Source organism: Xenopus tropicalis, chromosome 8 (genome assembly GCF_000004195.4).
Source record: "Xenopus tropicalis strain Nigerian chromosome 8, UCB_Xtro_10.0, whole genome shotgun sequence".
NCBI lineage: Eukaryota > Metazoa > Chordata > Amphibia > Anura > Pipidae > Xenopus > Xenopus tropicalis.
The window spans coordinates 88,208,387-88,233,002 of NC_030684.2; the positions used below are offsets into that span (position 1 = coordinate 88,208,387).

A 24,616-nucleotide genomic window follows, 5' to 3' on the forward strand; every position below is an offset into this window, starting at 1 on the left:
TTTCCAAAAAGAACTTCGAATCGTGACTCGTCTGACCACGTCTTCCATTTTGCCACACTCCATTTTAAATGATCCCTGGCCCAGTGAAAACGCCTGAGCTTGTGGATCTTGCTTAGAAATGGCTTCTTCTTTGCACTGTAGAGTTTCAGCTGGCAACGGCGGATGGCACGGTGGATTGTGTTCACTGACAATGGTTTCTGGAAGTATCCCTGAGCCCATTCTGTGATTTCCTTTACAGTAGCATTCCTGTTTGTGGTGCAGTGTCGTTTAAGGGCCCGGAGATCACGGGCATCCAGTATGGTTTTACGGCCTTGACCCTTACGCACAGAGATTGTTCCAGATTCTCTGAATCTTCGGATGATGTTATGCACAGTTGATGATGATAGATGCAAAATCGTTGCAATTTTTCGCTGGGTAACACCTTTCTGATATTGCTCCACTATCTTTCTGCGCAACATTGTGGGAATTGGTGATCCTCTACCCATCTTGGCTTCTGAGAGACACTGCCACTCTGAGAAGCTCTTTTTATACCCAATCATGTTGCCAATTGACCTAATTAGTGTTATTTGGTCTTCCAGCTCTTCGTTATGCTCAAATTTACTTTTTCCAGCCTCTTATTGCTACTTGTCCCAACTTTTTTGGGATTTGTTGGCACCATGAAATTCTGAATCAACATATTTTGCCCTTAAAACGGTACATTTTCTCAGTTTAAACTTTTGTTCCGTGATTTATGTTCTATTCTGAATAAAATATTAGAAGTTGGCACCTCCACATCATTGCGTTTTTTTATTCACAATTTGTTTAGTGTCCCAACTTTTTTGGAATCCGGGTTGTAGAATGATTCTGTAGACTAAATATTTACATCAACGCTACACCAACTGCACACTAAGGGGCATATTTATTATGCTGTGTAAAAGACGGCGAGAAAATTCGCCACACATTGCCAAGCTTCACCGTGTAAAAACGGCATAAAATCGGCGTAATTTTTTTATGCGGTTTTTCTTCCACCGGAACTTATGGAAAATAACGGCTTAATATGCGGCATTCAGACGGCGATCTTTTACATTTATTTTACACAGCATTTTACTCTGTTTTTTGGCGAATTAGTTTTACACAGCATAATATATACGCCCCTAAGTAATGCTGCTTTCAATCTCAGTCTTTGCCCCATAAGCACAAGGGATGTTTCTTAATTAAAAACAATTGGCAAAAAGTTTAACACAAGCCCTATATACTACACTGCGCAATGGGTTATACTGTTTTTTTTTTAAATTAAGTTTAGAGACTGTCATAATGGTGCGTAGATTTCGAAATACATTAGGAAAAGGATTTATTACTATTCCTGGTAGTCTATACCTGGTTTTAGGGCAAGGACACATGGGGACACATTCATCAATGTACAATTGAGGCAGAATAATAAAAATTCTTATTTTTTCCAAGTTTTAGAACTCTGCGTATTTTCTGCAATTTTTTTCGTTAATTTGCTCAACTTTTTGTACTTTGTGACAATTTGTGCGACAAAATCATATGTCGCAGCGAGTATGAAAGTTTAGTTCAAGCTTCGGTATTGTGTCTTTCCTTTAGCCAGGTTGGAGCTGCAGAGTGCCATTGAGTCCTTTGAGAGAAACAGAAGTTTCAAAGTCAGAAAGTTTTTCGCGCATTTTACGATCGTTCGGATACGAAAATTTCAGATCGTACCATGATATTTTTGTACGACCACAATTGGAAATTTGCTTTTTTTGAGAGCTTTTTAATGTCTGAAATTCAGACTTTGATAAATGTGCCCCCATGGTGTGTATATCTGCTTCTCTCAGCCCTGCATTTTTCCTTTTAGGCTGAGAGAAGCAGATCTGCTTGGCTATGTTGCACCATGCGCCTGCACTTAAGTCTGCAATAACCGCCTGAGTGCAGGCACACAGAGTGGAGCAGACTGACATTTTTTCAGGCCGACCTCCGATCTGTTCCCGCACTCTGCTTTTTTTTAAAAATAATCTAGCATTCGAGTAGAAGAATTAGTTATTTTTTCACGTTTTTTTACGGCCGGCCCAGTCCGACCCTGGATGACATAAAAAATAAAAAGGTTTAAAAGCCCCTTTTCTCCTTCCAGTTCCTGTATTAAAGAGGTTTGCTTTGAGGGCTGGGGATCCAGGGGTTAATTACCTGTATATGAGGGAAGCAGAAGCATCCTGCATTGGGTGTTTTCTATCCACTTGATATGCTACTGCATTGGCATTTGGAGGAGCAGCATCCCTGCAACCAGCTTAGTGCTGTGTCACCTACTCAGGGCATTCCCCAGGGCATTGATGTGTCCCTACTTTAGTAGCCTTGCAAGCGTTGTTTGTGTAACATTGGCTAAAGGTGTGGCTCAGTTTCTTTGTAATATGTAGAAATCAATCACTTAAAGTGATACTGACACTATAAAATGACTCCTCAAAATATGAATGTACATAAAAAGTTGCCTATAGGTCATGTTGATTGATTTTCGCTGAGAGATTTGCTTTTGTAAATAATTGTTACTTGAAGTTCCTAAACCTGACTGTTTTACCAACCTGACTGTCCCTTCTCAGCCTGTCAGTTATAGCTTCTAATGCTAACAGCCTACTGCTGCACAAATATGGCTGCCCCCGTATAGGGGAACATGGGGGATCAGACAGGTAATATAAAAGCATTGGGCAAATACTTTTATGGCAAAAATGAAGGTCATGCAAAGACAATGTTATGATAGATGTAAAAAAAGGTTTAATTTCTGGTGTCAGTATCTCTTTAAGAAAAAAACATCCGTGTATGCCTGTTTTTGTGTGCTGCTTATGTTCATCCTGATTGACTTTTGTTTATGAGTGGAAATATCTTGTATTCTTAGTAACTTTGTTTACCAAGATCAGTTTGATTAGCTGAGGCTAAATATTTGTGTTCTGCCTTGGTGCACACCAGTCAAAAGTCATATTCAAGTGATCATCCTTAACTTATTCAAGAGTATATGACTAGCTTAACTTTTGGCATTTTGTCGGTTTGCATTAATATCATTTGGTCCTCATAGCTATGGTTTTATGCAGCATTTCCCTTATAAGCTGATTTTCCGACATGTCCCTTTAATAAATTTCTTGAAGGCCAAAGTCACAGGAAAGGGAACTATTTCACTTCTAAGAACTGTTAGGTGTTAGGAATTGTTAGGTTGCCTGTAATAATAAGTATTTTAATACTTATAATTTTAATCATTTTCTCCAAGTATTTTTTCTTCTTTTACATTTGAGTTCCATTTCTACCCACTAGTACACTACCTCATATTCTAGGTGGTTAGTTCCCTGAGTCAATGCTTTAAGCTGGGGTTCAACTGTAGGCAAGCTCTTCCCTGTTTTTACTTTTTTACCCTGACTCTTTTTCCTATATTGAGTATACCATGAGGAGTAGTTGCCCAGTTTTACCTTTAGTTACATTCAGTTAATTTTGTTCATTATTTGCCATTTTAGTTCTCACATCTTATTTCATATCCTTCTTTTGATTTGTAAATAAAAACAATGTTTACATTTTTTTATATTCTTGAGTAATTTTTAATCATCTTTCTGTAAAAGAGTCACGGATCATGCTTAAGTAATGACAACGTGCTCATAGATTTTGGCCACTAAACCTTTATAGAAACTAGTACACAAAGGAGGTGATTTATCAATATTAGATTTTTCTAATAAATTTTTCTAACTTCATAAGTCCTTATTCACATAGCAGTGCTTATACATTACATATGTTGCTATTCCAGAGCTTCCCAACAGAAAGGATAGGCTTCACTAACTTGAAGTTAATGAATTAATGTGGCAGTTTGCATGCTATATTTAAAGTTATGTGCACTGGTAAGGTTTTACTGAGATGCTTTGAAACGCCAAAAAGTGAAACAGAATTGCTGAAATAAAATGTATCCATTATTTTCATTAAAATTAATAAAAAAATAAAAAATTATAAAGGTAGTTCAGGTATGAACAAAGTATGTAGTTCAAAGAAAGAGGAAAGGTTATATTAGTACAAGCAATGAAAAGGGCAATGTGAGGATGTACTCACAAGTTGCACTTGCATTTCTGTGTAAATTAGCAATGCTGCCAATTTTTACTCCAACGCTAATTTATACACCACAGAGCTGTCAACCAAGTACACACAATTTTATTTTTGCACATGCAATTGTGCTTTTGAAGCAGCTAAATGCCCCCTCTGCTTGCACACACGGCATGTCATTGGTCCCTAACCGTGCAGGGATAAGGGACGGACAGCCTGTAAAACCGGTAGGACAAATTCGGGTGGTGGTGTTGACAACTTTGACACCATGAGGGTTTGGATGTACTTCTTATCTATGAGTGTTATAGGGTATTGCACTGACAATGTAGTTGTTGTACTTTATCTAAAAAAGAGAATGTGTTTCTTCTAAATGAAGAGAATAAAACATTTTTTCCAAACATGATTTTCAATTTTCCTAACGTAAAGGAGAAATGTGTACTTTCACAATTAGTACTGAATCTCTCTAGGATAATTGAAAACATTCAAATTAGTCATGTTTTGGAAAGTAATTATTCTCTTCCTGCCTCCCTATACTCCCCCTGTTATATGCAGTGAGTAATTTGGTTCGATGCTGGAGCTGATAGATAGATTAAAAGGAAATAATGATTTGGCTGCACCCTGCTGTTTGGGGGAACCTTTAAGAATACATGGCTCAGCTGAAACAAACATTAAAAACGTGTCAATTTTAAACTGAACAGGAAAAAATAGGTAAATGTTAATTTGTTTAGCATTTGTGTCATTTATTTCATATTAAAGATACACAGAAAATAAGCTATGCATCAGTGATGATAAACCTGCTCTCTTCTCTGGCAGTAAATTAGCCCTTCTATTACCACAAACCACACTTTAATTTACTCAGGATGAGACTGTATCCTTCAGGGGTGAACCTTTGGGAAAAAATCGGATTGGAAACGAAAATGTTGCGACTTTTTCTTAGCCGTCGAAATTTTTTCGTATATGTCGCAACTTTTTCGTTGCCGCCGCGACTTTATCGTATTTTGCGCAACTATTTTGTCGCCGTCACGATTTTTTCGTATTGAGCGATTGTACACGCTAGAAAAACCAATCCAATTTTTTCGCAACGGCGACGAAAAAGACGCAGAAAATATACGAAAAAGTTGCAACGGTGACTAAAAAATCACGGAACATACGAAAAAGTCGCAATGTCGATGAAAAAGTCGCAAAAATACCAATCATTACGAAAAAAAAAACACATTCGGACGCCTTCGGACCGTTCGTGGATTAGTAAATCTCCCCCCTAGTGTGACCTATAACAGGAGCTCCCTATTCTGTCTGGACCTACCTATTCCCAGATTCCACAGTCTCTCTCTGCCTGCTTGCTCAGGCAGAGACTTCACAAAATTGCCTCCAGCCTCATGGCTGCTCAGCCTTTTATACCACAGTGCCACCTTATGGCCAAACTGTGGAACTGCACAAGACGTCATGCTTTGACCCAGAAACAAGGGACTTACTTCCCATTACATTAAGGACCCTTCATAGCTGTCCAAATACTAGGGGACCACAAAGTTAGAAAAGGTACAAGTTCCCTACACATGCAAACAGTAATAAACCCTGCTTTGGGAAACCTGGATTGGGTTTAGCCACTACTGGCTCAGTCTCTCTGAGGACACAGTTCCACACTCCACTCCTATAGAAAATACCCTTTCCCAGTTCAGTCCTTGCAAACTCCTTTCCCCAGAGCTCTTTCAGTTTCCCCAGGTAGCGCTACCTGCCCCAAAGTACCTCTCCCTTTGGAACAGGCAGTTGCTCCCACATAGGCACACCATGAGTTTGGAGTGACCCCTTCACTTCTACTTTCCGTGTAATACCTGCAAAACCACTATATTGACACTAATGTGCAGTGTTAAGTATTTTTGTGGTAACTTACTTCACATCTGACCTCACCTTATTAGTAGCCAAAGTCCAGATCTGCGTTACTTGCTAAAAGTCTCATGTGCCATAGGGCAATGAAATGTGATTATTTTATCAACTCTGTGTATTTCATAGCTGTTTAAGATAATATATATATATATATATATATATATTATATAATATTTTGATTAGCAGAGTGTAAAATTTTTCTTCTAGAAAATGAATAAAGGATTCAGATTCCGCCTACTGTTAGCAAAATTACAATGCTCACTTTTGGTTGTTCTGCACTTTCTCTTAGCAAATGCCATGGTAACCCACTGTTACTAGACATTGGGACAATACAGTAACCGTCACCATGTGTTTTATGGCTCATCTAGTTTAACAGATTAACTGCTGGAAATGGGGATGCAATAAATAGCTTGGAGCTTGGCTTCATGGGTCTTGTATAATTAGTGCAGTGTTTCAGTAAATGTAGAAGAATGTACAAGAAAATGTTGTAACAGGTTTAATGGCAGTAATATAACATCATAAGCATGTCTTCAACTTCCTGAGTATTTATGGCCACTTGCTGTCTTGGCTAGGAGAGATTTATAATATGAAGCAGTTTAGAAGTAGCTCTGGCACTCTTGCAGTTATATATGCCAAGGAAGCTAGAGATCTACAAGTTAAGAGAACCATGGATTATATAAACTCTTTTTTTTTTAATAAATGTTCTGATGTATTTTTAAATTTAACTGAGAGACCATTATTATTACTGTATTTTATATAGCACCAACATATTATGCAGTCCTTTACAGAGATATATAAGTTTCCTAAACGTTGGGCTCTGTGGTTACTACCACAAGCACCTTGGGGCAATTTCATCAGGGTCTAATGAACATGCCTGTATGGTTTTGTATATAGTATATGGCTGGAAACTGGAGCACCTGAAGGAAACCCACCCAGACACAGGAAAGACATAAAAGCAGATTGCAAAAGGACAGACAATGACAGCAGTAGATTGTGGGTAAGCCATAGAGGGGGCAAGTATTTTGGATAAGGAAAGGTATGTTAGGCTTATTTAAATAAGAGAAGCATGTGTGACATTTATAATAATACTTGAATAACTGGAAAACATATTGAAAGTAGATGATTAGGCAAAGTTCATTATTTTTATTAATGGGTTTTAAGGGGAAATCTTAAAATTTTATTTCATTTTTTTACATTAACAAAATACTAGTGAAACAAAGGTATAATAAATGTGTAAATTACATGTTATCTTTCCACTAGAGGTAGAATTCTTAAAATGAGAGATAAAAAAAAGACTTGCAACTGAATTCCTTAAAGTGGGGTTTAGCTACTGTTTCCTGTTTTGTGCTTATTCCTGGTGTCTGCTGCCTGCCCCAACCTCTTGCCTCTTCATGTTATCTTTTTTTGTCTTGACAGCAGTCTGACTGACTATTCACTTTAGCTCCCCATATGTATTTATTGGCTCATAAGTGTTTATTGTAAGACTGAAAGTTATTATGTTCTTTCTTTTTTTCTTGCAAATTGGTGCAATAATTGATGCAATTTCACAGTTGTATTTCAATTTCTAGTTGTATTTCAAATCACACATATAAACGTATCAGGGTGGCGGGATTTACTGTATTAAAAATACTATTCTGAAAACAATTTCAGTTGTGCACAGTTTTCTTTCTGAATATAACAAGATGACTGCCATGTTTAAGAGACCCACCTGATGAAAATTATTTTTACTTAAAAACATGCAGCATATGTACATTTGAGCACTGGGGACACTGATTCATAGCAATGAAGTATTGTTTTCCAGGAAAAGAACAGCTCTCCGTGTTGAGAACCAATCTCTCTGTGTTAAATACGGAAAGTTTATAACAAAATGTTTTCTAAATAGTCTTAAGTAATCATAGGTACTGTTAATTACTCCTAAACTGATGTTCTAAATTCTAATAATATATCAACCTCCCATCACAGCTCCTTACCGACTCACAGAAAATGTTCACAGTGACCCATACACCTTTAACTTATCTCTGATCAGAGTTGAATGTACATTGTCTGCCAACAATCCCTGTAGAAATGCATTCAAATGATTCCTACCCAATATTCTTAAAGGGCCAGACTAGGAAAATATCACATTGACTCACTTATTACACACATTTAAGAGTGTTTGTTTTTGAACAAATGTTAGAGCATTTTTTCCTGCAGACCTAAGCATTGGGTGGGGGTGAGGTGAACGAAGTGACATAAACTTTGTTGTCCCTAGGTGGTGGCTGTACCTCAGTCTTCTTGTGATGCTTATATTGCTTGTCTGACACTATTTATACAGCTGGCCATTCCTAGATTTTTCATAAATCATTGTGGAACACTTAATATAATCAGCTGCACATTATCTAAACATTTGACATATCTGACATCCTGAATTCAATCAGTAACGAGATTGTGGGAGTAAATATTTCCCTTTTCCATAAATACATTTCTTACAGTAAACTTGTCAAATGAATAATCAAATCATTTGTCTGTAAGCCTATAAACTGTATAATATGAACAAGCCACTTGCATGACTAAATAACCACCTTGAATGACAAACAAGACCAAGCTGTTTTGTGAAATTGATTGCAAAAGCAGTGACATTGGATACAGGAAAAGATATGTGTGGTTGCATTTATATTAGTTTTAGGATTCCAGAGACTACCAGATTCAGCAACAATAAGGGGCCCATTCATTAAAGCATGAATTTTGGGCTAATGAAAAGCATGATTGGAAAAAATTTGCAGTAACCACGATAATTTCTGATGTGTGAAAATTGTGCGAAAATATTGTGGTTGCGAACCGAAGGTCACAAAATTTTCGGATCCAAACGATCGTAAACGGCATGAAACCTTGGCTTTGAAACTTCAATGCATGATTTTGGAAGCCTTCCATAGGACTTAAAGGAGAATGCAAGTCAAAATTTAAAAGGCATACTGCCCAATAGTCCTCCTATTGTTTAGTAAAAACGCCACACTTTTGGCTCACCTAATCAAATATTTACTCAGTCACACTTACTTCACATTTTCTAGAACAGGCATCCATCTCTAAAAAGGTATTCTCCCTTCCTTTCCCTCCTTGCTTCTGATTGGCTGGTGGGCATGTGTAGCTCAGAACAGGATCAAGTTACACACATGCTCAGAGAATAGGAAGGCTGCCACTGGCACCTACAGGAAGGGGAGAGAGATTTCAGTGATGTCACTGTAGTCTTCACACTGCTGTAGGCTGCCAGCACCATATCTCAGAGAAGCAAGCAGGGATCTGGGAATTTAGATATGCAGTAAGTACTTAAAAAGAATGCCTTTAGACTTACTTTTAATTTATATTAACCTTTCATTGTTGGCGTCTGCCATCCCGCCGGCGACTTACATGTTCGCTGGTGGGATGGCAGGGGGAAGGCAACTCGGGGAGATTAGTCGCCCGCGAGCAGGGAGTTTTGCCGCGGGCGACTAATCTCCCCGTGTACCAGAGCCCGAATTATTTTAATCTTATCTTCTTCAGCCTTGGAATTCACAATAGCAGCAAGCAGGCAGGGGCCATTTTGTGGACACTGTTATCAAAGCAGGCATTGCATCCTGCCAAAATCTTGTTTCTGTGCCAGTGTGGGGGGACCTGATGCCCATATCCATGCACTGGTTACACAATTAGATGGTGAGGAGAGAGGGGGAATGTGAGGGGTGCAGCAACATCTAAGAAGTTCTGAATTGAAAGTGAAAGTAAATGTCTGCCCCACCTCTATGCCTAAGGCATAGAGGCGGGGCAGGCATTATATGATTGACAGCTGGGAATTTAAAATGCTTTTATAATGGGTATGGATGTGGTAATAAAAAAATTATTTTGGGTTTCATGTTTAATTAGAAAAGGACTTTTATTATACAGCTTTTTATGTCTGGGTGACAGGTCCACTTTAAGAGTCCTTGAGAGTCAATGTGTTGTCACGATGGTAAATATCAATGCACGCTTCATACACTTTACTTATGTGATACCTGCTGCTGCTGCTCACCAAACCTCAAGGTCTCTCCATGTTCAAATATCTCATACAGCTGAAAAAGAAGGCTAAAGCATACAGTCTCCTTTTAGTCCTCTCCTCTTCCTACCCGCAGCACTTATACTGTACAAGATTTTTTTCCTGCCCACCTGTTTGTTACATATAAAGAAAATTAACAAACTCAAATAATATTGCTGTCTTTGTGTGTCTTTTCCTGTAATGCTTATTATTATACCCAGTAGTGCTTTTGTACTGCTGTCAATCTTTTTGTTATTCTGTGTTCTTATAAAATGGAAATAGAAATAAATATTTCTGAATATTACATAATATACTTTCTGTTGGAACTTATGAGCATATGGATTTCTTTTAAAGGGGCAGTTCACCTTCACAAACTGTATTTCTGTTCTGTATCTTACATTTTAATCATCAACTCCACACCTCTTCTTGTGCCTGTGCTCCAGTGCATTAAACTTCCTAGCTTCTCCACGACATGCAGAATGAGCACACTGGTTTGCTTTTAGTTTTTTTTTTTGGGGGGGGGGGGGAGGATATTTCTTCTTTGACTAGCAAATGAAAATGTCTCAGCATGGTTTCAGCTACAGATAAATAAGCAGCTGTGATGGACTCTTTAGGTCGGGCAGACCAAGAGCTGACAAAGGCTTGGGCAACAAGACACAAAACTAAAATCACCTGACGCTAAGGATCGGAAACTAACGAACTTTGTTTTGACATGGTATTAATTTAGTCTGAATTTTAAAAATATTACATTATTACTAAAAAGATGCAGTGGTTACTTAAAAATACCTATACTTGTTTTCGGAGAGACTTTCAGGGCAGGCATGGCTGTGACGGCATGATTCCTGGCTTTATGTTGCTAGGGCAACTAATAGCATCCAGGTGCCCAGATTATTTGCACTGCAATCAATAGGGAGTGAATCTGAGGGTTTTTTCTTTTTACATTCCTACAAAGCTGTTGCAAAACACCCTTGTGCTTACTATAACCCTATGGCTGAATTAAACACAATGAAGTAGTCTGGTCTATCTGAAACTTTCTTGCTTTCAAGGTTAAAACTCATATATATATATATATATATATATATATATATATATATATATATATACACACATCAGGAGAGAGCCAGCACTCACGTCAATCGGGTCACAACAGCCTGGGTGCAGGTCCAGGTGTAGAATTAGATACAGCAACGAAGAGATCCACATTCACAGGACTTATAGAATTAATCTGGTGTTTATTGAGGAGACTAACGTTTCGGCTATATTACTAGCCCAAAGTGACTCAAACAGCAAAACCAGTGTCTAATAAACATTCAGTGGCGGGAAAAGTGGGGAATGATGTCATCATCTAGTTATAACATATGTTATATATGTATATTTTCTTGGCACACTCCTGTAGGATAGGATCACACTCAGTATGACCTGGTGTGTTACCTGTGGCAGACCTGGCATCTTCTTATGTGGAAAATACTGGGAAAATTGAATTTTACTGTGCAGTGCCTCCACCTAGTGGGCACTGAGGGATAAAGACATTATACCGAAATGTAAATATGCAACAGCATCTAGTACAATTAGTAAATCATGAAATGGGGACTCCTGGGGGTCTATCTGTCTCACTGGCAGAAAAATACTCTTAACTAGCACAGTCAGTCCCGGATTTGTGGCAAGGTCACAAAGGCCCGGCCTAGGGTGGCACAAATTTAGGGGCAGAATGCTGCTCCGCCACACATAAATTTGCTTGCATGCGGAGCACTGGGAACAGGACGCGCAGAAAACCTAAGCATGTCCTGTCTCCAGTGCTTCGCTTGCACAATCCTGAGGGGGAACGGGGGAATGAGAAATCTGGGGCTGAGCGCAGTCCTTTAAATATCACAGCCCCGCACATAACTCTGGATGGAATAAATAAATGCAGTATAAAGTTGCACAGTTTAGTCCTCTTCAATATGTCCCTTCCCTCTTAACCTGGGTAGCACTACAAGAGCTGTCATGCTTTAGATCCCCTGGTCCCTCAATGCCGGAGGTTGAAAGCTCTGCACTACCTTCCGCAAAGTATCTCTCCTTGCACAAAAGAGGCTTGTTGTGGAATTACATTTTGTTTTGCCTTTTTTGAGGTTTTCAGAGCCCTGACGATCTCATAATGCGCATTCATTTCATTTATACTGTCAACAGTGTATGATTCCATTATATGTGAGGCTTAATCCCTTAAATGCAATAAAACTATTGCAAATTAACTTTAACCAAACATATTTAGTTGCAGATACTAAAATGCATGTGACTAGCATGTCATTTTTTCATTCAGTTAACCAAGTCAATAGCAAAATATGAAAAAGGGCTTTAAAAGGAACAGTTCAGTTTAAAAATGGAACTGGGTAAAATGGAATCTAATAAAGACTGTAGTGACCAGATGTCTAACATAAATGCCAGAACTCTACTTTTGGTTATTGAGTATGGAATAGATACAAAACACTAGTCCCATAGTGCTATAGGCAACATCACCGGTTGCTTACACACTATAGTAGGCCCTATATTGTAAAGCTCTGAGGAAGATCATGGCACTATATAAATACTACTACTAATAAAAATTGCTTGGAATCATTGATTGTGTGTATCTTTTCATAATCAGTAGGCCTTATCCACTTGGATGGCATTTTTCTGTTTGAAATGGTACAAAATAATCAGTGAAAACTGTTGTAAGGCTACCCTCATAAAAACTGCTTGGAATTTAATTTTGTTTTTATCTAAAACAGAAAAAATCAGGATGAACTAATATACTAATGCAAAAGATGGAATGGTTTTGGTTTTCGAAGTTGGATTTTGCAGGTATTAGTAATATTTGGATCTTTAATAGCTCAACATTTATTCTCTCTCTCTTATAAAGTCAATAGAGCGTGACAGGAGGTTTCCCTCCTCAAGTAAACCTTTGGGTAGTCTGCATCCATTCATAAATGTGGTGCCTTTTAATGTAGGTTCTTGAATCCTTGTAGTTTAGTACCCTTTGGGACAGCGTTCTGAGTTCAGAGACTACTTTGGTCCCTCTGTAGAAAAGCCATAAAGATCAATGAGCCGTTATTTATTCTGGTTTTTTTTTTTCTTTAGTGCTGACCAGTGAACCACACTGAAGGGCATTGCTCCTATGATTATTAATTTTTCAATGCTATGCACCCTTACTAAGAGGCATGCCTTTATAATGGGTATCTCTAAGGTTTAATAACTTTCTAAAAGGAGACAAAAGATGGCACGTCTGTGTTTTAGTATTGCCAGTTTCTTTTTGTACATTGCAGATTTTTGTGGGGGCTTTGTCAATATTCCCTTCAAGTAATGCAAAACCAAATATAAAACACTAAGAAGATGCTCTGTTGCTTTGGAAGTACACATCTGTTAGCCACAGTGACAATGCATACTTATAAATCAATTTCCCTCCATTAAGTGTTTGATAAACCCTCATGCTTTTGCAGACAAATATAGATTTGATTTAGTATACATCGGAAATGGCCAGGCTGTGTTAAGATTATTTTAGAAACACCGTTACCTTGACAACTGAAAAAATTGATTCATTTTAAAAGGACCTGTAGATGAAAGTTTATCTACTTTGCAAACTAAGAATCAAAATCAAAGATCAAAATGTGACATTTAGGACTTAGAGGTATAATGCATAAGTATAATTAGACTTTTAAAAAAGCTTTTTATTTCCCTCTAAAAAGTTATTGTGTGTTGGAATATTTATTATTCCATTAACAGACAATTATTAAGATGATATTTAAATAAATATATTTAGTGAAAATATCGCAATGATGGTTGTAATCCTTAACATACACATTTATGCATATGTTGCATGTAATAATACCTGCATACAAATGTAAACATGCCCAGCACTTTCCTTTTAGATTGAACAATGAGCTTAAAATATAACAGTTTAAACATTTCAACTGATGTTTGGATCTTTTCACAAGGTAAGTGACCTGGAAAAACAAATGCAACAGTGGTTAAAATATGTGTCTATATGTGTGTATATATATATATATTTATATTTATTGTGAGGGGTTGCACATACCTTTTCTGCCTACCCCCAGTTCTGCCTCTCGAGGGGAAAATTTGTATCACACACAAGTGGCAGTTGAGGTGCGCCAAAATTTTTATACATGAATGTGACCAGCATGCAGAGGGGGTGTTTTCGGGTTCAGTGCCCCCCTCATGTTTGTTACCTTGCGGGAGGCGAGGCATCGTTTATTGCGGCTCACCTCAGTGCTGTCAGTGGTTGGCCCACCACTGTGTATATATATATATATATTATACATACTGTAGCAAGACATCAATCTGATATCAAAACCCTAAGGGTGAAGGCACACTGAGCTAAAAGTAGCAGCTACTTTTTCATGGCTGCTAAACTCTAGAAAATACCCTGCCATAGTCAATACTGAAAATTGCCTCTAAAACACACGTAGAGACAATAATCAGTAGATGACTATTAGTAAATTGTCTATTTCAGTAGCCACAACAAGTAGCAGCTACTAGTAGCTCTGTGTGTCTTCACCCTAAGGAGCACATGTGCAGCCAAGGAGTTGCTGCTGTTCTTCATACTCAGTTTCTGCTATTTTCATTATAAATGTGCTGTAATGTGAAGCTACTCTCTTGGGTCTGCATGCTAATCAGAAAATGTAATACAGTACATGCATTAGCATTATCACTAGCAACAGTATCATCTTAATGAATATTTCACACAAAAGAATTTTTGGATTATACTCTTCTCATACATTTGCTGTGCTATAGATAATATACTTTTAATAACGAAATTTTGTGCTCCAATTATTCTCTTTGAGTGTTCACTTTTTGAGATTTTTTTTTTTACCTCTTACTGTGCATTTAATTTATTATATATCATTGCAGTTCTGGCCAAGATATTCAGGGGACAAGTGTTGTTGCCAATCTACCAATCTTAATACGTCAGAGTCCTACAGATACATTGCGGAGGGTGGTGCCAAAAGTCAGAGTAAGTTTGGTACAAACAGTACTCATTCTGTTCCATTCTCTTTTCTCCAGGATGATCAGCATAATAATATAGATATTGATACATTTAGCTTAATTTAAAATTATCTGATGAAATAGACTTGGTTTAAAATGTAAAGCTATGCTGTTTCTACTTTAACAAGCCCAAAATACTAATATAGATAAATGTACAATTTGAAGAACAGACTAGATGCATATTGTATCTAGTACACACCACACACAATTCATTTAATTAGGTCAGCATGAAAACAAAATGTAGTTTATCATTTTCTATTGATGAGAGGATCTAATATTGTCGCAGCAACCACAATAGCCAATGCAAATTACACATACAGATTTTTAAAAGGTGCCAGCTGCTGGAAAATCTGTGCTATGAAGAACATTTATGAAATAAGTTTATGGTTGTGGCATTGTAATAACTCTTTTGGCAGACCATCTTATGATCCCATAAGATCATTGATGGCCAATCCAGATAGTAGTCCTACTGGAGACTGTTTATCAGCACTGGCAAATTTATAATTGGGCAGCAACTCCTAAATGATTAGCATTTTTCAGTTAGCTTGACATAGAGCATTAAGAACAAATATTGAAGTGGCTGCCACAGGTTTCCATGTGCAGATGTGCTCGGTTTTGAAAAATGAAACTGACTGTATTGAGACATCCATTTGGCATGTATATGAGAACATTGGGCAACACAGAACTAGCACGTGCTTTACCTCCATCCTTTTATCTGTCCAAAGCAAAGCAGATAAAGCAAATCTGTGCATTTTGCAATCAATATCAAGGACATATTTATCATACACGCACCTAGGTGCTTGGGGAGGCAGATCCTATACAGAACCCCCCCCCCCCCCCCCCCCCAGACTGGCACTACACCATTTCAGCTGTGGCGGAGCAGCTACATGTATCTATTTGACCAGAAAAGTTACTGTGCAAACTTGCATTTTCAAACTTAAAGGAGAAGGAAGTTAAAGTCACTGGGGGTGCCAAATGTTAGACATTCCACAGTGGTTATAATCATGCCTGATTATACCATTCCAGGGAACAGCAGTACACGTTATCTACTTTGCTTCCTGCTTCTTGTCCACAAATACACATTCACAGTAAAATGAAAAGCCAAACTTTAAGGCAACAGAAGAAGTGGAAGAAGATGGCTCTGTGGTGCTCATACAGAAGTACCTGGGCAGTAGGGATGTGCGGGTTCCTGCAGGACCCTCTTCTTACTCTCGCCCTCCCCGCCTGTGACCTAACACTGCCGGCTTCCTCTTAAGGCTCTCTAATTTATAGACGCGTGCTCACCCTGCCCCTTTTGTGACATCATTCACAGGTGCAGTTTTCTGCTAACAGGAGCACCGGCCCAGGGTATCAGGTTAGCAGTTATAATCACTGGAACCTTCTAGTTTTTTTTAACTTTGCTTCTCCATTAAGAGGGGTTATATATGACATATGAAATCCCCTGCTGCAAGTGCTAGAGCACTAAGGGGCACAAAATCACATTCTTTAGTGTACAGTTAGAGAGCGCACTTGCATCAGGAGATTGCAGTAGAGCCTGTACCTTGTGCTGAATCCAGAGTATGGTACAAGGTGCAGCTTCCAGACCAAATCAGACACTTATTGGCCCATATGTGGTGCAAAAAGACTGGCCATTAATGACCAATATCTGACTAAAATCAGATCAAAAGAAAGCATATTTGCATTGATGCAGTGCTTAATTCGACAACCTGCATAGGAGCAATTATGATCCGATCTGCCTATGCACGAAGTTACCAGTGCTATTCCAGTCATTTGTGCTGTTTACACAAATGATCAGAACAACAGTAAGGCACCTTGTGTAGCCCCCTTGTACCTGTACTGCAGACATCATTCTGCCTCTGGCATTACAGTGGCATTTAAGGTGCACAATGCCTCAAAACCACCCCTTTTTGAGTTTTCTGTTAAAACTTGTGATTTTATGCCTCAAAACCACCCCTTTTTGAGTTTTCTGTTAAAACTTGTGATTTATAAACAGTGCTACTAATGTTATCCCATTACATTATTCCCTTGTTGACAGGAGGTTCTCCATGTTGCAGGAGTGGAGATGCAGCTAACAGCGGCTTATTCTTTCCTGGCTATTTTACAAGAAGAATCAGTATCAATCCATTCATATTGCCACTCCTTCCTGCAAATCATTTTACAGAATCTGGAGCACAGAGACACTGGTGAGGTCCACATTATGTTTTTAAATTGCAATGATATGTATTACTGTTTAAAAAATGTACTGTTATTATGCAAAATAGCTCATAATGATGACAAACATAAATGAAGATATGCATATCTAGCAATGATTCAGTCCCATTAGGCACTGCCAGACTCCCCAAGCCTTTAAACGGTCTCTTAAAACGCACCTTTTCACTCAAGCCTATAACCTAAACCCCCCAAACATTCACTAACCACTGGTTTTCACCTCTCACTCTGCACCTACTGTCACTTTACACACCTGCATGAACTCCAACGCCATGCTAGTTACCCTGACCTTATGTCTCACCCCTCCCTTTTAGAATGTAAGCTCTTGCGAGCAGGGCCCTCCCCCTAGTGTCTCCGATCCTCATCCAATGTAACCGCAAACCATTTTTGTGAATTGTTTATATGTACATGTTAAGTGTTGTCTTTTGTACCCCTCTATTCTGTAAAGCGCTGCGTAAAGTGATGGCGCTATATAAATAATAGTAATAATAATAAATAAAGATCCTCCCCTAAATCTCATCCTCATTCCCTATCTAGGCCCTCTATGCACTACTTTGGGCAACTCGCTGGTATTTGGGCCTGTTTCAATTTCCTCAAATTCCCGGTCTTTTAGATCATAAAGTTCTATATAATCTTTCAGCACTATTCTTGACTCACTGCCAATAAAAAAATGTGAACCCCACTATGCATCCTTTTTACCTAACCAGCAGACCATGCTTTTTTGTGCTCCGCACCTCTACCTCTACCTCTACTCCCCATCTTCTCCTACTGCAAGTGCAAACTACATCTCCAGTATACTGTACCCTCTTGCAGTGTTCCATCCCTTTCATCTGTTTTTTATTAGAGCATATCCAAACACATACCAGAGTGTGCACTTCCAAAAGTTGCAGCTGCAACCAACAAGTGGCATGCTGTCCCCAGATTTCCGCTGCCCTAGCACTGTCCCTCTGTGGCCTGCCCACAAATCTGGGCCTGAATTCAGCCACTTTCTGTTAATTCCTATAGGATTTTTAGAAGTGTATTTATCAAATGGTGAATTTTAACTTTCACCCACTGATAAATATGCTTCTAATAATTGCATAGTAATATATAGAAAGTGGGTGATTTTTTTGCCACATTTTGCTAAATCTGCCCCTTACAGTTTGCTGTATGAACTGCTGATGTTCTGCTTTGAAGTCTGACTAGCACCCAACCTGCCAGCTTTTTAGTGACACAAACTCTCCTTTGACTGATTGATACAAGTATGCTAAAAGTACACCTATCTTAAAGGAAATGTAAACCCCCTAATCAGTGAACAGCCACTCCAGTTGGTAAAAGGTTAATAGTAGGAAAATATTTGCCTGGGTGAAAGCTGCTATTGGTTTAAAGACAATGTGATTGTCCTGGCAAATGGAGGGGATATATACAATACAAATGGTGTGGTTTGGATAGGGGAAACATGGGCAGAAATGGAAGAGCATATAAATTCCTTGCAGATAATGACCAGTTGGAATCCATTCACTTGGGTCTCATGTATTGTAGAAGAGATGTTAAAACAATCCATAGCCCTTGAAAATCCAGTGTTCTGCTAGTTGAATGATGTCAACAAGCACAACATATATTATGACCAAAGTACTGCTTTTCATTCAAAACTGCATATTTGTTCAGTAGGGGCTAGTATCCTTCAATACTAGTGGTTTGAAGCCATTTTTCATGAGCGCACTTTAACCAATCAAGCCCGCTTGATTACCAATATTGGTGTTGTGCCTGTCTTTAATTCCTTTTTGTTTCTCTTGTGTGTCTTTGTGAGACAGGGGTTAGCAATGCATGGCTGGATACCCTTCTTGCAGTTATAGAAGTTTCACCAAAGGAGACCATCAGGCATGAGGTAATGTTAGAAACGGCCTACTGTTTTAACTAAGAGAGAATAACATGGTTATTTTATATATATGTTATTAATGAGATACAATAATCCCTACTTAATATTTCTGTGTAAAAATGAATAAACCAATGCATGGACACATCAGTGATGTCTTCAAATAGCAATTGGGGGTTGTGTTTACTTTTTATTGTATGTTAGCTCAGCAGGAAGTTTGGAATTCTATTCCAATGAAATACAACAATTTATAATTGTCTCTTTGGCTAAAACTTTCTAATTACACTTAAGGTTGCTCCTTGGCAACAGGAAGTTTTCGCAGGAGGCATCTGCATTGCAAATAAGCTTTTTGTGTCTTTATACAGTACTTATGAAGTACATTTTTCAAGGCAGACAGAGTGAAGTTGCCAAGAGACCAATTTAGGCCCATAAATGAATGATTTTGTTTGTGCTAACTCATGCAGGCTTTCAGATACAGAGGGTGTACTGTATTTAGTTGCACAAATGGACAATTTGTGGGTTTCCAGTAAAAAATAAAAAATGTTAAATCATTTCTGTATTTAGCAGACTGGGATGCATTCACCTTCTGAAGTGATGTTTGTTATGCTAGGGGCAACTGGAATGAAGTCTTACAGATTTATCTGGAACATGATAATTCAAAGCATTTTTTTATTTGACACAAATAGAAATATACCTAATATATTAGAAGTGTTTATCTTCTTTAAATTGACAAATAATATAAACTTTCAGTTGATTCACTGTTGGAATTATTTACATTTCTGCTTATTTGTAATATTATGTGCAAGTCTTTAAGACCATTGGCTTTTATCTCTTGCTGCTTTACTTATTTTATTTTGACATTACATTAAGGTTACAGATTTCCGAAGTAAAATTTGAGGACACCAACAAAAGCCCGGCATGCAAAGCTTGTGGCACAATTTTGTTATTTAGGCAAACATACTTTTTGATGATTCCCCCTTCAGCATACGGTCACATAGTTTCATTTAATAACAAGCAGAATATAAATATTTTAGCATGTTATACTTTGTTGCCGCTGTCACATTCCTGCCACTGTCAAACTGCACCTCTCTTATAGCAGAATCACAGGGTACGTGAGCCAAAAAACCTGGACATTCTTGAGAAAGTAGCTGCAGTCAGGGTCTATGAACAGGGACACTTTTTCCAAGGAACAAAATAAACAACTAAAGCTGCAGCATGATGCTCTTGCTTTTCACACTGAGTTTGATCACCTATTGTGCCCCTGTTGGGAGAGAACAGCACCAGCCCGGGGTAGCTGTAGCGCTTCCTTCTTCCTGTATCGCGTGCGCGCACATGCGCAGTAGAGTGAAAAGCCGAACTTTGAACAGAGGAGTCAGCTTTTCACTCTATTGCGCATGCGCCTGTCCCGGACAATTGGCTGCAGCGCGAATAGGGAAGAAGGAAGCACCAGCCCAGGGTACAAGGTAAGCGATTTAAGTCACTTGGGGGTGCCTAACATTTTGGCACCCCCAAGTGACTTAGACTTTTCTTGTCTTTTAAATGTAAAATCATTGTGGCGGTTAGCACGTCATACACTTTATATTTGCTGCCACAAATAACAACAAAATAGATAATTGCTGCTTATTGTGTTAGACAAAATGAAAAATGAATCCAAAATATTACTAATATTAAAATATGTAAATAATAAAAAAACATTAAAGGAACAGTAACACCAAAAAATGAAAGTGTTTTAAAGTAATTAAAATATAATGTACAGTTGCCCTGCGCTGGTAAAACTGGTAAGTTTGCAACAGAAACACTACTATAGTTTATATAAATAAGCTGCTATGTCAACACGGGGGCAGCCATCGAAGCTGGGAAAAAGGAGAAAAGGCACAGGCACATAGCAGATAACAGATAAGCTTTGTAGAATATAATGGGGTTTTATCTGTTATCTGCAAAGTAACCTGTGCCTTTTCTCCTGTAAATGGCTGCCCCCGGGGCTACACAGAAGCTTTATTTATATAAACTATAGTAGTCTTTCTAAGGAAAACACACCAGTTGTACCAGTACAGGACAGCATTACATTATATAGTAATTACTTTTATACACTTTCATTTTTTGGTGTTACTGTCCCTTTAAGGAAGAAGTGGTGTGACCCATAGTATCATAGCGAAGTGAAGAGAGCAGGAAAAAAACAGAGATTCTGAACTGTTATTTTTTATCTGTTTACACAACTGTGGAACCAGCTAATGAAGGCTTCCTTGTTAGACCCAATTCTAATAATATTACTGTTGATGGATGACTGCAGGAGGAAATTCAAAGGAGACTAGAACACCAGAAAGCTGACGAAAATCCAGGACTGGATGGTATTCTTTCCAGAGTACCAAAAGAGCTTAGCTTTGTGATTACCAAACCTCTTTATTTAACTTTCCTGATATTTTGAGGCCTTGCATAGTACATAGAGATTGGTGAACTCCTAACGTGGTGTAATTATTCAAAAAGGGATCCTGCTATAAAACTATAGGCCTGTTAATTTGACAGCAATGTGTTGGAAAGAGTGTTACAGGGTAACCCCTTTTTAAATAAATAACAAAAGTGGTATAAAGGTGATACCTGTATTGGCTAACTAAGATAACCATAGCAAGCTTTCAGAACATTCTAGTTCCTTTTTCAAGCTGATTACTTTGCACTCTTGGAAAGAGTAGACTAGACCCTAAGGGGCTGATTCATCAAAGTACGAGTTCGAATCCTGAAATGGGTAAAATTCGGATTAGATATGATAATTTTTAATGATCGCAAATAATACGAAAATGCTTACGAAAAAATCGTATTAGTCATGATAAGATCTTATTGGCAATCCGAAAGCCACAAAATTTTCATATCCGAATGATCGTAAATGACGGGAAAACCTTTCTGACTTTGATCCTTCAGTGCATGATTTTGGAAGCCTCTCATAGGACTCAATGGCACTCTGCAGCTCCAACCTGGCCCAAGGAAAGTCTCCCATAGGGCTCAATGGCACTCTGCAGCTCCAACCTGGCCCAAGGAAAGTCTCCCATAGGAATAAATGGCACTCTGCAGCTCCAACCTGGCCCAAGGAAAGTCACGATACTGAAGCTTGAATGAATCCAAAACTGTCATACTCTGCGCGACAAATACGATTTTGTCTCGCTTTTTGTCGCAAAGTATGAAAAAGTTGCGCAAATTAACGAAAAAGTCCCAAAAAATACGCACAGTACGAAAACTTGAAAAAAAAAAACGATTTTTTTGTATTCGGAAGCGATCATACTTTGATAAATGAGCCTCTAAGTCTCCCTCCAGCCCACCTACTTCCATGACCTGTATAAAAGTATTCAGCCTTTGCCCTCTTTCTTTTATATGTTCATGGAACTTATAATATACAGTACAATATAATATACAATAGGGAGTACATTATTCTCTTATTATATAATCTGTGCTTGTCTGTATCTGTATATAATACACCTAGAGCCATGAATATCCTGTAAATTATATTCTTATAAACAGTGCTTAGTTATGTCTTCAGTTATAATTGGTGCTTAGTGATGTCATTCACGACTCACTAAAACATAGTTTAATGTATTTATCCTTCTCCTGGTGTACAGTGCTGTGTTACATCCAGGTGCTATTGTAAATTCAGTTTATGGTTTGTATTTTAAAAGTAAAGCCTTTTTCAAATTATAATCAATAAACAGAACAACAACACTGGTATCCTCTGACACTGCTGCTGGGTCTGTGTTGAATTTCTTTCATACTACATACTATTGCCTTTTTGCAGACAGTGCTCTGCTTACTTTATTGAAACTGAAAAAAATCTATCAGCTAGATTTGTACAGTAAGAAGGACAGTTTTCTGCTAAACCACAGCACTGGATATAACCCCAACGGAGTCATGTAAAAGTAGACTTTTGCTGGGGCTGCATTGGATAACCTATGTGTTTATTTATTTTTTTTTACCTTGTCTTGCCTGCTATGGTTTGTTCTAACCATTATGATTTGTTCATGTATGTCTCTGTATTTTTTATAGATATTAAATCCACTTGTTTCAAAAGCCCAGCTTTCCCAGACTTTGCAATCTCGTTTAGCTAGCTGTAAAATCTTGGGAAAACTTGCAAGCAAGTTTGAAGTTCATGTGTAAGTTACACCTTTGTATTTTTCTATACTCCTCCCCTATTACCTTGTTTCATTATTACGACATTTACAAGATGGTATTTTGGAATTTTGTATGTCTTGGATATAGGGTGGGAAGTAGTTATCAAAAGAACTGGAGGGAAACATAGAGCATTCTGACATCTTATGATGGACATTAGCACTAGATGAACCCCCCCCTGCACCAATAGAGCATTGCAGGCCCTACTCTCAGCAGGGTTCCTGGGTCTGATTTCCATATAGTAATGCTGCTGCTATGGTTCCACGGTATTGTTTTAAATTATTTTCTACAACATATATGGACTGGCAAGTACCTGGTTCATATAGCCCACCTGGTGGGTTTGTATTGTGTTTGTAATGGGTTTGTATTGTGTCAAACTCACAAATAAATCTGGCTCCATTCATATGTATACCTAATAGTTTAAAGGTGCTGCCCTAACAATTACACAAACTATATTATAGTATGTGCAATAGTTTATTTCAGTGATTGGTGTAACACTTCATGTATTTTAGAATTGTTTTTAATTTGAGATTATAAAAAAGGTTTGTTACTTGAGTGCACTTGTTTATTTAGTAACATGAGTTTTTGTGCATTAAATAAAGCTGTGTTGCTTGCAGAATAAAAAGAGAGATACTCCCACTGGTGAAATCCCTCTGCCAGGATGTAGAGTATGAAGTGCGATCATGCATGTGCCGGCAGCTTGAATTCATTGCTCAAGGTATAGGGTGAGTATAGTATACATGAACTGCAGCATGCATGTCTTTCCTTTGTAATAAAATCTACAGGCTGCATTATGGTCTAACATGACTTCCAGGAAGGCCATGACTGCCAGGAAGGCCAAATTGCACAAAGATGTAGTTTGGTGACCTCTCAAACATTTCTTTAGGTGTGTGGCCAGCTAATTAAACTGTCAAATTTATCTCCAACACTTTGAAAGGTTAGCATTAAAATTGTTAAGAGAAAATGAGAATGTAATTAATTCAGGTTTACTGGGTAATATGGAATAATTGGAAAAGTAATGAGGCTATGAGCAATGAGAAGTAAAAACTGACAATAAAAAGGGCATTTCTGAGACCAGTAAAAGTCTCAGAGGCAACCAAATTGGTTGATGGAAACAGAAGGAAAGTAGACCTTTTGAATTGTTTCTTTTCTTCTCTGTACACCACTGTGAAAACAGATTAAAAAGGTTGTTGTCTTTATAGTCCCAGGTCAAGCTTAAAGGGCACCTGCAAGTGGGGGTGGCCATATTAAGTGGCGTGCATGCGCACAGTGAGCGAGTCTCTGAGCTTGTGGCCTTTGTGAGGACACGGCTTGTGTTTATGCCTGCTACATTATAGCAGCTACATTTTTGCCAAGGAGATATATTTTGGGGAATGAAGCACTACCGGGGGTATTAAGAGCTCTTTCGAAGGGCTGGGAACTAAACTGTGCTTTGAATTGTAGTATGT

At 38.1% G+C, this 24,616-nt stretch overlaps 1 protein-coding gene across 1 annotated transcript in view; it reads left to right on the plus strand.

Moving 5' to 3' along the window:
* ppp4r4 (protein phosphatase 4, regulatory subunit 4) overlaps nt 1-24,616 on the plus strand; it is a 64,950-nt gene that overhangs the window by 14,741 nt on the left and 25,593 nt on the right. Inside the window, exons 3-7 of the mRNA XM_002933213.5 lie at nt 14,822-14,924; nt 16,992-17,139; nt 18,958-19,031; nt 23,046-23,152; nt 23,786-23,893. Coding sequence (XP_002933259.3) covers nt 14,822-14,924; nt 16,992-17,139; nt 18,958-19,031; nt 23,046-23,152; nt 23,786-23,893 — 540 coding nt within the window. The remainder of the gene's footprint in view (nt 1-14,821; nt 14,925-16,991; nt 17,140-18,957; nt 19,032-23,045; nt 23,153-23,785; nt 23,894-24,616) is intronic.